We start from the raw sequence: 14,919 nt of genomic DNA, 5'->3' as shown, positions 1-14,919 counted from the left end.
GCCAAGGCTTCCCACTCCCCTCCGTGTCCTCAAGTCCATTCTCTATGTCTATGTCTTTGTTACTGCCCTGCCACTAGGTTCATCAGTACCATTTTTTTGTTGTTGTTTTTTAGGTTCCATATAGATGCGTTAGCATGTGGTATTTGTTTTTCTCTTTCTGACTTACTTCACTCATATGACAGACTCTAGGTCCATCCACCTCATTACAAATAACTCAGTTTCATTCCTTTTTATGGCTGAGTAATATTCCATTGTATATATGTGCCACATCTTCTTTATCCATTCATCTGTCGATGGACATTTAGGTTGCTTCCATGTCCTGGCTATTGTAAATAGTGCTGCAATGAACATGGTACATGTCTCTCTTTGAATTATGGTTTTCTGGGTATATGCCCAGTAGTGGGATTGCCATATGGTAGTTCTATTTTTAGTTTTTTAAGGAACCTCCATGCTGTTCTCTGTAGTGGCTGTATCAACTTACATTCCCACCAACAGTGCAGGAGGGTTCCCTTTACACTACACCCTTTCCAGAATTTACTGTTTCTAGATTTTTTGATGATGGCCATTAGGACCAGTGTGAGGTGATAACTCATTGTAGTTTGGATTTGCATTTCTCTAATAATTAGTGATGTTGAGCATCTTTTCATTTGCCTCTTGGCCATCTGTATGTCTTCTTTGGTGAAATGTCTATTTAGGTCTTCCATGCATTTTTAAATTGGATTGTTGTTTTTTTTTGATATTGAGCTCCATGAGCTGTTTGTATATTTTGGAGATTGATCCTACTTCCATTGTTTCATTTGCAAATATTTTCTCCCATTCTGAGGGTTGGCTTTTCATTTTGTTTATGGTTTCCTTTGCTGTACAAAAGCTTTTACGTTTAATTAGTTCCCGTTTATTTTTGTTTTTATTTTCATTACTCTAGGAGGTGGGTGGAAAAACATCTTGCTGTGGTTTATGTCAAAGAATGTTTTTCCTATGTTTTCCTCTAAGAGTTTTATAGTGTCTGGTCTTACATTTAGGTCTTTAATCCATTTGGAGTTTATTTTTGTGTATGGTGTTAGGGAATGTTCTAATTTCATTCTTTTTGTTTTTGCGATACATGGGCCTCTCACTGTTGTGGCCTCTCCCATTGTGAAACACAGGCTCCGGAAGCGCAGGCTCAGCAGCCATGGCTCACGGGCCCAGTCACTCCGCGGCATGTGGAACCTTCCTGGACCGGGGCACGACCCCGTGTCCCCTGCATCGACAGGCGGACTCTCAACCACTGCGCCACCAGGGAAGTCCTAATTTCATTCTTTTACATGTAGCTGTCCAGTTTTCCCAGCACCACTTATTGAAGAGGCTGCCTTTTCTCCATTGTATGTTCTTGCCTCCCTTGTCATAAATTAGGTGGCCATATGTGTGTGGGTTTATCTCTAGGCTTTCTATCCTGTACCATTGATCTATATTTTTGTTTTTATGCCAGTACCATACTATCTTGATTACTGTAGCTTTGTAGTATAGTTTGAAGTTAAGGAGCCTGATTCCTCCAGCTCCGCTCTTCTTTCTCAAGATTGCTTTTGCTATTCGGGGTCTTATGTGTTTCCACACAAACTGTAAATTTTTTTCTAATTCTCTGAAGAATGCCATTGGTAATTTGATAGGCATTCCATTGACTCTGTAAATTGCTTTGGGTAGTGTAGTCATTTTGACAATATTGATTCTTCCAATCCAAGAACATGGTGTATTTCTCCATCTGTTTATGTCATCTTTGATTTCTTTCATCAGTGTTTTATAGTTTTCTGAGTACAAGTCTTTCGCCTCCTTAGGTAGGTTCATTCCTAGGTATTTTATTCTTTTTATTGCAATGGTAAATGGGATTGTTTCCTTAATTTCTCTTTCTGATTTTTTTGTTGTTAGTGTATAGGAATACCAGAGATTTCTGTGCATTTATTTTGTATCCTGCAACCTTACCAAATTCATTGATTAGTTCTAGTAGATTTTTGGTGGCATCTTTAGGATTTTCTATGTATAATATCATGTCATCTGCAAACAGTGACAGTTTTATTTCTTCTTTTCCCATTTGTATTCCTTTTATTTCTTTTTCTTCTCTGATTGCTGTGGCTAGGTCTTCCAAAACTATGTTGAATAAGAGTGGTGAGAGTGGACATCCTTGTCTTGTTCCGGATCTTAATAGAAATGCTTTCAGTTTTTCACCACTGAGTATGATATTTGCTGTGGGTTTGTAATATGTGGCCTTTATTATGTTGAGGTAGGTTCCCTCTGTGCCCATTTTCTGGAGGGTTTTTTATCATAAAGAGGTGTTGAATTTTGTCAAAAGCTTTTTCTGCATCTATTGAGATGATCATATGGTTTTCATTCTTCAATTTGTTAATATGGTGTATCACATTGATTGATTCACATATTTTGAAGAATCCTTCATCCCTGGGATAAATCCAACTTGATCATGGTGTATGACCCTTTTAATGTGTTGTTGGCTTCTGTTTGCTAGTATTTTGTTCAGGATTTTTGTGTCTATGTTCATCAGTGATATTGGTCTATAATTTTCTTTTTTGTAATATCTTTTTCTGGTTTTGGTATCAGGGTGATGGTAGCTTTGTAGAATGAATTTGGGAGTGTTCCTTCCCCTGCAGTTTTTTGGAAGAGTTTGAGAAGAATCAGTTTTAGCTCTTCTCTAAATGTTTGATAGAATTTGCCTGTGAAGCCATCTGGTCCTGGACTTTTGTTTGTTGGAAGAGTTTTAACTACAGTTTCAATTTAATTACTTGTGATAAGTCTGTTTATATTTTCTAATTCTTCCTGGTTCAGTCTTGTAGAATTGTACCTTTCCAAGAATTTGTCCATTTCTTCCGTGGTTGTCCATTTTATTGGCATATAGTTTGTAGTAGTGTCTTATAATCCTTTGTATTTCTGTGGTGTCAGTTGTGATTTCTCCTTTTTCTTTACTAATTTTATTGATTTGCGTCCTCTCCCCTTTTTTCTTGATGAGTCTGGCTAATGGTTTATCAATTTTGTTTATCTTCTCAAAGAACCAGCTTTTATTTTTATTGATGTTTGCTATCATTTCCTTCATTTCTTTTTCATTTGTTTCTGATCTGATCTTTATGATTTCTTTCCTTCTGCTAACTTTGGGGTATTTTTGTTCTTCTTTCTCTAATTCCTTTAGGTCTAGGGTTAGATTGGTTACTTGAGATTTTTCTTGTTTCTTGAGGTGAGATTGAATTGCTATAAACTTCCCTCTTAGAACTGCTTTTGTGTTCCATAGGTTTTGGGTCATGATGTTTTCGTTGTCATTTGTTTCTTTGTATTTTTTTATTTCTTCTTTGATTTCCTCAGTGATCTCTTGGTTATTTAGTAGCTCACTGTTTAGCCTCCATGTATTTGTGGTTTTTACAGTATTTTTCCTATAATTGATTTCCAGTCTCATAGCATTGTTGTCAGAAAAGATGCTTGATGATTTCAATTTTTTTAAATTTACCAAGGCTTGATTTGTGACCCAAGAGGTGATCTATCCTGGAGAATGTTCTGTGTCTACTTGAGAAGTGTATTCTGCAACTTTAGGGTGGAATGTTCTATAAATATCAATTAAATCAATCTGGTCTATTTGTCATCTAAAGCTTGTGTTTCCTTATTTCTTTTCTGTTTGGATGATCTGTCCATTGGTTTAAGTGGGGTGTTAAAGTCCCCTACGATTATTGTGTTACTGTCGATTTCTCCTTTCATGGTTGTTAGCATTGGCCTTATGTCTTGAGGTGGGTTTATGCACGCTATGTTAGGTGCCTAAACATTTATAATTGTTATATCTTCCTCTTGGATTGATCCCTTGATCATTACATAGTGTCCTTCCTTATCTCTTGTGACAGTCTTTATTTTAACATCTATTTTATCTGATATGCGTATTGCTACTCCAGCTTTCTTGTGATTTCCATTTGCATGGAATATCTTTTTCCATTCCTTCACTTCCAGTCTGTATGTGTCCGTAGGTCTGAAGTGGGTCTCTTGTAGACAGCATATATATGGGTCTTGTTTTTGTATCCATTTAGCCAGTCCTGTGTCTTTGGTTGGGGCATTCAGTCCATTTATGTTCAAGGTTATTATCGATATGTATGTTCCTATTACCATTTTCTTAATTGTTTTGGGTTTGTTTTTGTGGGTCTTTTTCTTCTCTTGTGTTTCCTGCCTAGAGAAGTTTCTTTAGCATTTGTTGTAAAGCTGTTTTGGTGGTGCTGAATTCTCTTAGCTTTGGCTTGTCTGAAAAGCTTTTGATTTCTCCATTGAATCTGAATGAGATCCTTGCTGGGTAGAGCAATCTTGGTTGTAGGTTTTCCTCTTTCAGCACTTAAAGTATATCCTGCCACTCCCTGTGGCCTGCAGAGTTTCTGCTGAAAAGTCAGCTGATAACCTTATGGGATTTCCTTTGTATGTTATTTTTTGTTTTTCCCTTTTAATATTTTTTCTTTGAATTTAATTTTTGTTAGTTTGATAAATATGTGGTTTGATGTGTTTCTTTTGGTTTATCCTGGATGGGACTCTCTGTGCTTCTTGGACTTTCGTGACTATTTCCTTTCCCATGTTAGGGAAGTTTTCCACTACAATCTCTTCAAATATTTCCTCAGACCCATTCTTTTTCTCTTCTTCTGGGACCCCTATAATTTGAATGTTGGTGCATTTAGTGTTGTCCCAGCGGTGTCTGAGATTGTCTTCAATTCTTTTCATTCTTTTTTCTTTATTCTGCTCCTCGGCAGGTACTTCCACCCTTTTGTCTTCCAGCTCACTTATTCGTTCCTGTGCCTCAGTTATATTCTGTTACTGATTCCTTCTAGTGTATTTTTCATTTCAGTTATTGTGCTGTTCATCTGTGTTTGCTTGTTCTTTACTTCTTCTACAGCTTTCTTAAACATTTCTTGTATTTTCTCAGTCTGTGCCTCCATTCTATTTCTGAGATTCTGGATCATCTTTACTGTCATTACTCTGAATTCTTCTTCAGGGAGATTGCCTATTTCTTCTTCATTTATTTGGTCTTATAGGTCTTTACCTTGCTCCTTCATCTGTGACATATTTTTTTGCCATCTCATTTTTTTTTTTTTTTTTGATGAGTGGGATTGTGTTCCTGTCTTACTGGTTGTTTGGCCTGAGGCTTCCAACACTGGAGTTTGTACGCTGTTGGGTAGAGCTGGGTCTTGGTGCTGAGATGAGGACCTCTGGGAGACCCCACTCCGATGAATGTTCCCTGGAGTCTGAGGTTCTCTATTAGTCTAGTGGTTCGGACTCGGAGCTCCCACTGCAGGATCTTTGGCCAGACCCCTGGCTCATGAACCAAGATCCCACAAGCTGCCCAGAGCAGCCAAAAAAAAAAGGGGGGGAGAACAATAACAAAGTAAAAAATAAAATTATACTAAGAAATTAATAGATATGTTAGAAAGAATGTAAAAATAAAAATAGAGCTGAAACAACAGCTGGAAGGCTAAACAGAACCACAATAATAAAAAAGAGGAGGAGAAAAGAAGAAAAGGTGGAAAAGGCCTTGGCTATGTAGGGCGGGGCCTAAGCAGAGGTGGGGTTTGGGCAGTGGGCAGGCCCTATGCTTAGGACCCACAGGACTGGAAAAGGCCCTGGGGGTGTTGGGGGTGGGGCTTAGGCTCAATGGAACAGAAGGGGCCCCAGGTGTGCCTCCACCTCTGGTCTCAGAGCACTGGGGACCCCACCTGGGAGCTCAGTAGGTTTCCCCGGACTCAAGTGGGTTGGGCCAACTCCCTCTGCTCCTCTCCCGCTCCTCCCGGTCCTGGAGGTCCCCTCCTGCGTGCCTCTCCTGATCTCCTCCCCGTCTCCCTCCTATGCCCCCAGGACCCACGCAGCCTGTAGTGGGCCTCTGAGGGCATAGGGACCTGGCCCGAGAATCAGGCAGACTTCTCTGGACGATTGGGCAGGTGATGCGCTGGGCGTGCTCCCCCTGATCCAAGCCTCCAAGGGTGAACCCCTTCTCCCTCTCAGTCACCCCTCAAGGGCACCTGTCCTGTCTGGCCTCCACTTCTCCTACCTCCTCAGTCCCCCCACATCCTACCAGTTCGCTTGGGTGTTCCTCCTGTCACCTTGGGCTTCGAGGTACCCCACCAGCATCCTGCCGGTGCCCACGTTGTGGGGAGATGCAAACTCCTCATCTTCCCACACTGCCCTACAGTGCATTTTTAAATTCTCCGACTCTCTGGATGGCATTCCTCCTCCTTCCTCAGCCTTCCCATGCTCCTTTTCCTTTCTTGTGGAAAGTTTTTATTTTTAAATGGCTTGGACTCCCTCCCCACTCTAGCTTGTAAGGTCCAGAGCCAAGAATTTGGATCTCTTGCTATGGAGAATGAATCCTAGGTATGTGGCTCTTCTTGCCTTCGTGAGATGGATCCTGAGTGGAGCTCTGGAGAAAGCTCATTTCCAGGAACTTGGCAAGCAGGTTCTGATGCAGCAGAGGCCAGAGGGGCTAAGGAAAGAGAAAGGACCACTGAGAAGTGTTGTTTTGTTTGGGAGATGGAGAGAGATGCTGAGAAATGTGTGTGCAGGACAACTCCAGCCAGGGTGTCCAAGCGAGAATGTTTTCATGTTGTCAGCAGCTGATTGGTGCCGCAGGGGTGTGGTACTCCAGGTTCCTAACTGTCGGTGGATCCACCATAGCTGCAGTGTTGGTATAAACACATTCAAATCAGTCTATATATATATGGTCGTAAAATTAATTTATGTCCATGTTTACTAAACGATTACCCTTAGTTTTGTAAACCATAGAGATCCCAATTCTCAGATTCTTATATCAGAAGAACAGGAATGTTTGTGAATGCTTGTAATCTGTATTTTGATTGAGGATCATACAGTGGATTTTGAAAGGCTTTATTTAGACTATGTGTGTACTTAATATACGTTAATTAATAAAACTGAATAGTTTTTAATGTGTTAAAAATATATATAATGAGGGCTTCCCTGGTGGCGCAGTGGTTGAGAGTCCGCCTGCCGATGCAGGGGACGTGGGTTCGTGCCCCAGTCCGGGAAGATCCCACATGCCGCGGAGCGGCTGGCCCGTGAGCCATGGCCGCTGAGCCTGTGCATCCGGAGCCTGTGTTCCGCAACGGGAGAGGCCACAACAGTGAGAGGCCCGCGTACTGCAAAAAAATAAAAATAAAAAATATATATATATACATATATATATATAATGAGACTATCAATGTATACATATGTATCTGTTTACATATAGTCATCTTATGTGTATATATGTATATATGTGTATACATATATATAGATATACATATACTTTTTTTTCTTTAATTTAGCAAAGATACTTTAGACCTTCTCTTTCAAGGACCATTCACATTTTCTGCCGTGCTCCTGATGCCTTTTCATTAAAGCTTTTCCTTTTACCTGTTTCCATAATCAATCTGCGAATCATTCTGGATGTCTTCCCAGGCAGAAACAAACTGCAACACAGGCTGATGTTAACCCTCAGCCCGGAGCAAAGGCTTCATCTCTCAGGGGTACACCACTGATGCCCTGCACACAGGACACACTGTCCAGATCCCCTCAAGTCACCAGTTCATGTAGGGGAAAAAAGTTGGAGTTGCTTATGAAGTCAGTTCTTGATACTAGCTTTCATTTTTGTGTTATTTCGTTTATAAAATTCTTATCGGAAGGTTTTAGAAAAAAAGTGAGAAATGGTATTCCTGACTAGATGACTATGACAGAGGGAACAGGAGACACTCTAAGTGCCAACAGGTTCCTTTCTATTTCTATTCCCACTAAATGTCTTCTGTCTGACACATTCTTTCTGCTGGAAGCCACAGCAGCAACTCCAGGTCCTGTGTCTTGGTAGCTACCGTTCAGTGTCAGTTTTGCTTCTGGAGGCTTCTGAGATCTCCTGCTGCTTGTTTCACAGGAAAGGTGGCTTAGGCTTTTGTTGCCTCAGTAAATGTTTGGTTTGAGTCATGAGGCTTTGACAGTGGCTGCCTTTTGTTGCGATCTTTCCCCTGCTTGTGTGTTAAGTGACACGCACCTACCCACGGCCAGGCTGGCTTCCCCTTGATGTCTGTGAGCAGCGATGGAATCGGTCTTCCCTCCAGGGCTGGACTCAGATTCTGAAGTGGGTCTTGATAGCCTGTCTCTTCACATGGTCTTCCCTCTGTGCATGTCTGTATCCTCATCTTTTTTTTTTTTCTCAGAAGGAGAAATTATGGTTATATTGGATTAGGGTTCACCCTAATGACTTCATTTTAACTTAATCACCTCTTTAAAGACCCTGTGTCCAAATATAGTCACATTCTGAGGTACTGGGAATTAGGACTTCAACAAATGGATTGGCGGGGAGGTACAATTCAAACTACCATGCTAAGATTTCATGCAAAATGTCTAGGATTTATTGTTCCCCTCCTTAGAGGTGCCTGGCACTGAGTGTCTGGAGGCACCTTGGAGGTAGATGGGAAACGGCTCACTTCAAGCCTGGTATAAACCAACTTGATCGTTGAAAGGGATTGAGAGATCCCTGAACCCTTCCTACCAAGGCCACTCTGCCTTATCCCCCAGAAGGGATCACAAAGGCTGAGTCACCCCAAAGCACACCTGTTTTTTGTTTTTTTTTTTTTTTGCGGTTCGCGGGCCTCTCACTACTGCGGCCCCTCCCATTGCGGAGCGCAGGCTCAGCGGCCATGGCTCAGCCGCTGATAAATAGTGATGTGGGGGGGCTTCCGCTCAGCGGCCATGGCCCAGCCGCTCCATGGCACGTGGGATCCTCCCGGACCGGGGCACGAACCGGTGTCCCCTGCATCGGCAGCCGGACTCTCAACCACTGCGCCACCAGGCAAGCCCAGCACACCTGTTTTCTAGCTGAGTGTTTGTCCCTAAACCCCAGTGGGGAATTCCAGTGCTGGGGTGCTGGACTAGATAGAACCGTGTAGAGCAGAGCAGGGAGGAGCTGGACCGGCCCATGTGAGGAAGTATTGGTGGGTGTTTTTAATGATCACTTACTACATAGCAGATACTGTGCTGGTGATTTACATTCTTTAAAAATTTTTTTTTATTTTTAAAGATTTAGAAAACCCACCATCCCGTATTTTGTTAACACCCAAAATGTAGAAAGGATATAATTGTAAACAACAGTCTTTGGCATGGAAATAATTTAGCTTTACTAACAATACACTCTCCTTGATTTTCTCATTTTCCATGAACCAGAGACATCATTACAGAGAGTTATCATTTGAGCTTAGCGTTGAAGGTGAAAATGGGAAGAGGTTTGTTGTGGGACTGGAAGAAATTCCACAGAAAAGTAAGGAGTGTTATAGAAAGAACATAAACTTTGGAGGTAGACACAGATGGTTTGGAATCCTGGCTCCAATATATACTGTGTATGACCTCAAGAAATAAATATAAACTCATAGTATGAGAGCTTTCTGGCTTCCACATCTGGGTAATGAGGTACTAATTTGCCTTCGTGGTTGTGAGGACAGAATTAGGTAGCCCTTATTAATATTAGAAGAATGTGGATCTCTCCCAAATTCTGTGAAACAACCTTGGAATTAAATTAGAAGTTTCCCTTCTTTGACTAAAGTAGCCACATTTACACAAATAGTTGTCATTAAAATGCTGCCAGTCTTAGGAAGCTGTGCTCATCATTATATCATTAGAGTGCAGTTTATGTAGCTTTCTGCATCCCCGGTATGCATCCCAGCAGTTAAAATCAAGCAGCAGCTGCATATCTGTGGATGTCATACCATAGATGTGGATCTATTGATAGTCCTTTGAGATTAAATCCCATGGCAGAGATTGGTCTCATTTCACAATGGTTAGAAAGAAGGGCTTCATCATTTTTTTTTTTTTTTTTTTTTTTTTTGCGGTACGCGGGCCTCTCACTGTTGTGGCCTCTCCCGTTGCGGAGCACAGGCTCCGGATGGGCAGGCTCAGCGGCCATGGCTCATGGGCCCAGCCGCTCCGCGGCATGTGGGATCTTCCCGGACCGGGGCACGAACCCGCGTCCCCTGCATCAGCAGGCGGACTCCCAACCACTGCGCCACCAGGGAAGCCCAAGGCTTCATCTTATTGTTAATTAGCTGAGATGAACTGACATCATAACTAGGAAGAGAGACTTACTGCAAACTGAAGAATTCTTTTCCTTTCATAATTTATTCTTTTCCACTTATTCTGCTCCTACCCCCTAATAAGAAACATATCACATTTTCAGAAGGGTTTGTTTTGTTTTGTTTTGTTGTCTTGGAAGGGAAGAGACTTTGAACATGTTTGTGCACCAAGCAGCAGAAGCTGGGAGAGGGAGGGTAGCAGGTGGAGTGAGACCTTGGCAGAAGAGGAAGTTTGTGGAGTTTGGAGACAAATGGCGGGATCCCTACTCCTGCTTTGTCACTGTCATTTTCCCATCCGTTCCCTAAGGGGGAAATGTTGGTCTTCAAGGTACAATGAAACCACACATGAATCATGGATTTTCCTAGCCAGAGTCCCATTGATCCAGGTCCTCATTCCGGCTCTGCTGGGAGCAAGCCTGGTCACATTAAAGAAATTCATTGCCTATTTGAGCCTTGGTGTCTTCACATCTTATTAGGAAATACAGGGCGCGCTAAGCCCCTAAAAGTGCATATGGTAAATACTCATAAATAATAGCTCTCCTTACTATCAGTGCACTGATGTTGTGTGCTATAAACTTCCTTTCATCAGATGCAAATGCAAAATTAATATGCTGAACAATTCATCCAAATTACTGTATGTATATATCTATGACAGTAACGTATTGTATGTGGATTTGTACTTCACCGGCAGTCTCAATGGGTGTTGGAAACTTGAATATTTACATAGAGTCAGCATAACCTAAGGTTGAGGAGCCTCATTGCTCCGGTTTCAACCCCACATCACTATTTTTTGTCGTTGTTGTTGTTGCGGTACGCGGGCCTCTCACTGTTGTGGGCTCTCCTGTTGAGGAGCACAGGCTCCGGACGTGCAGGCCCAGCGGCCATGACTCACGGGCCCAGCCGTTCCGCGGCATGTGGAATCTTCCCGGACCGGGGCACGAACCCGTGTCCCCTACATCAGCAGGTGGACTCTCAACCACTGCACCACCAGGGAAGCCCCCCACATCACTATTTATCAACTTGGGTCTTGGGAAAGTTACTTGACCTCTCTGTGCCTCAGTTTCTTCTTCAAAAGAATGGAAATGATGAAATGGTACCTCTCACAAAGGGTTGGTAACGAGTATTAAATGCATAAATATTTGTAAAGTGTTTAGAATGGAGTCAGACATAGGACAAGCACTGTAACATAGGTACCTGTTAAAATTAAAAAGCCCAAGTAATTTTGGCTGTTTTGTCACATGATGTGATCTGTAACGGTCATACACATTTTCCAGGACCTGCTAATTGGAATCACATTTTACGCTTAAATCATTGGTGCCTTCGGTTCAAAACCTGAGTAGAATTACAATCTAGTATCTATTTCTACGAAGTCTTCAGTGAAGGGGATTCCTTAGGTAAACACTTGGAGGTACTGATGGGTCTACTGGGGTGCTCAGGACTCTCTTTGAAATTTTGATGACTCTCAGACATGCAGATCATGAAATTGGCTTTGAAGTTTTGGTTGGCTCACCCAGATATGCGAATCCAGAACTAGCTTTGACCAAGAAATTTGAGGCTTGAGCCCGTTCTTGACTGAGGAGTGGACTAGAAGTTGCAGCAGTGAGAATGTAAGTTAGTGACCTGGGAAAACTTGCTCATTGTATAATTAATGGTTCCACGTGGCCCCAGGCAGCTCTGTGTAAAGCCTTTAAGCAGCCTTTCCACTCTATTGGTGCATGCCAAGTGCCGTACCATTGGAGTCTGGGCTGATACCCCTTTGGTACCTGCTCTGCGCCCTGTCCTTGGATTGGACACTTGCTAGAACAGCCCCAAAATGCTATTAACAGTTTCTGCAACAGCTAATGACCCCGCTTCTGGGACTAAAGATTCTTCTGGGTAGAGAACTGCAATTCCAGCATTTCATAAGAGTGATTTAGCTGCACAGCTGCTGAGGGTCTACAGTGAAAAATGAATACCCCGTGGCACACATGAAGGGCACCAGCCAAGCAGCCTGCAGGGTGACCCCTAGAGTCCTAAGGCCATCAGATTAATGGATGCCCAGCAATTCCTAAACTAGTGACAAGATATTAGTTGGGCCAGTGCTTTCTTCTAAGTAATAGTATGGAATCCCAATTGAAAACAGCGCTTATGTGTTTAATTCCATGCTTTGAAGTAGGAAAAATGTCAATTCCAGAAACTATGAAATCATCTGTGTACAATGTAAGTAAAAAAATAATCCCAGACATAATCTTAACCTTTTGTTCTCCAGCATCCCTCTCTGCAAATATGCCTGTACATGTGCACCCCACATACAGTCTAACTGAGAACCACTGGGTCTTGGTGTTTTTCGTTTTCCCTTTGCCAGCTATATATTCACTTGATGGTCTTACGGCACATAGTAGACTCTAAGAGTTTAACAGGGAAACTTATTTTTCTCCTGCTAGTTGAGAAGAGGCCACATTATTCCATTTTAGCAGAGGAATACCTTTGTCCGCTGGTGATGACTCCAGAACACTGGTGTTGTGTAGAATCCTGGGGGCAACAGAAAATTCAGAGCACATTTCTTATGTTTTATTCCTGGAGGAGAAAACCCCTAATTATTCCTAAAGGCATTACATGTAGTACCCTGTCCAATCTGTTGGTGAATATAGGCAGGTCGTCTTTACTTTCACATGGCCGTAGCTGCTTTGTAAATTATTCACAGCGAATGTGTACGTGATTTTGGAGTCAGACCTACCTTCCTTGGCCTAGTTCCCGGCTCCATCGTGTGTCTGCTCCTCTTCCTGACCCCCCTCCCAGCTTCCTCACCTGTAAAGCTGGCAAGACCAGAGTTCCTGCCTCGGAGGGCTCTCGTGAGGATTAAATACGGCAAAAACCGCATGGTCGTGTCAATAGACGCAGAAGACGCATTTGACAAATTTCAACCATCACGTATAAAGCATCAAGAATAGCGTCAGGCACAAAGTAAGCTCTATTAAATGTTAATAATATTACGAATAACATAGGCAGTAAGCTGACTCATCTATCCTTAAAATGTCTTCTCTGGGAGATGGAAATGCTAAGAAATCACTGGCAAGTCTGAGTGCAAAGGGTGGGAGTCAGCCCTAGTTTTAGGTGTCTGTGCCCTGGTTTTTGCTCTAAGCTCAGAATGTGAAATAGCTCTGGTGTTGGGCGGTTGTTACTGAGACGAATCCCAGCTTTCTCCTTCCTCCTTGACCACATCTAACACCAAAAACCCTGTTTCAGGAGATCTGGGTGTCCACAGTGGGGAAGAACTCCAGCTCACCACCACTATCACCCACGTGGACGGACCCACCGAGATCTACAAGTTGACCCGCAAGGAGGCCCAGGAGTAGGAGGCTGCAGCACCCGGCTGGGACTATCCCCCACGCCCCAGCCCCACTAACTAGAGTGGGGAGCGTGCCAGAGAGCTCCACGTGCAGATGAATGCTCTGTCTCTTAGCTGTGGTTTACTTGGACCAGCAGCGTGGATGTTCGTCAGCTTGCCTTCTGATGGTAACTCTTGGAGGAAGATTCCTGCAGCCACTAATGCGTTGTGTATGATAACAAACCCTCTGGTACGACACATGTTCTGTGATCATTGTTAATTAGTGACATAGTAACAGCTGTAGCAGGTGGTTAGTCAACCTCATGTGTTGGGGGTACACTCCTTGGGGGATGGTTTGGGCCAGATGGGGTCTATATGGAGTGGAATATTTGATTCTTTTTTTTTCCTGTTTTAGATTCTAGGATAGAGTTTAACATTCTTTGCTGTCCGAGGTGGGCTGGTGTCATAGTCTTCTTAGTCCGTGACCACTTTTTTTTTTTCCCTATTTATATCACCAAGTAGCCTATCGAGTTAATATTTAAGTTGTCAATAGATATGTGCCCTTATTTTTTACGGCATAATATAAAATAACTGAATTTCATGAGAAGGTCTGTTACACCAGGGGCATTTCAGCTTTGAAACCAAATCTGTATATCCAATACTAACCAGTCTGTTGGATGTGGGTTTTAAAAAATGTTTGCTAAACTACCCAAGTAGGATTTATTGTATTAAATGGCCTCTGGGTCTGAAAAGCTTTTTTAACCTCTTGCTTAAAATGTGTTTTCTTTTGCTAAGATGCTTCAAACAGCCTCCGAAAGTGTAGATCCGATCATTTAAATAAACCTGTATGTATATGCGTATATGTATATGCACACCTTGTTCTCATGCTCAGCCAGAAAACGTGCATGCGGATTCTTTTCCGTGTTGCGTCTATGAGGTAGGGGGAAACAGCTCTATGAAAAATTAAAATATTTTGCCATCAACTCAAAGTGTTTGGGGGTGGTATATATTTCTGGAAATAGGGTAACATTTTCTGCACTGGATGGTTAACCTACCTAGGCTGGCATGTGTGACAGAAAGGGTCGTGGGGGGGGGGGGAATGTACATGATTTAGAAGTAAATTATGACCCTCCTACCTATGCCCACTTCCCCAAATAGCCTGTTTCGTTGTATTTTAACTCTGCCATTGGAGAGACAACATGGTACAGCAGAGAGAAAGAATACTGGATCTGAGATTAGAAGGCAGAGTTTCCTAGCAGAGGCCCAACATTTATTACATAGCGTGACCTTGTTGAAGTCACCTGACCTGGCTGTTCCCTCACCTACAAACTGGCATTCATAAACTTTAACTGCTTCACGGGGTGGCAGTGCAAATTAAGTCAGTTAATGTGTATGGAAATGCATTTTAAACTCTGAAGCTGTGTTAACTATGTTCTTTCTGGATTTTAAAGACAATTTCGTGAGTGTCCTGTTTTTCAGACATTGATGCCTGGAGGTTTGGGGCACAATCCATTT

General features: G+C 42.4%; 1 protein-coding gene across 5 annotated transcripts in view; it reads left to right on the top strand.

Moving 5' to 3' along the window:
• WLS (Wnt ligand secretion mediator) overlaps positions 1–14,387 on the top strand; it is a 107,451-nt gene extending 93,064 nt beyond the window's left edge. For 3 of the 5 annotated variants that reach the window (XM_032631058.1, XM_032631083.1, XM_032631067.1), the window contains one exon: positions 13,323–14,387. In XM_032631058.1, the coding sequence (XP_032486949.1) occupies positions 13,323–13,432 (110 nt within the window). In that variant the 3' untranslated portion in view covers positions 13,433–14,387. Of the gene's footprint in view, positions 1–12,875; positions 13,041–13,322 lie in introns of all 5 variants that reach the window. The other 2 variants (XM_032631076.1, XM_032631048.1) reach the window with 1 other exon arrangement.
• Positions 14,388–14,919: the final 532 nt, after the last annotated feature.

This window comes from Phocoena sinus, chromosome 1, assembly GCF_008692025.1.
Source record: "Phocoena sinus isolate mPhoSin1 chromosome 1, mPhoSin1.pri, whole genome shotgun sequence".
Classification (NCBI taxonomy): domain Eukaryota; kingdom Metazoa; phylum Chordata; class Mammalia; order Artiodactyla; family Phocoenidae; genus Phocoena; species Phocoena sinus.
Note: the sequence above shows the minus strand (reverse complement) of the source record. Positions and strands in the feature narration are given on the sequence as shown.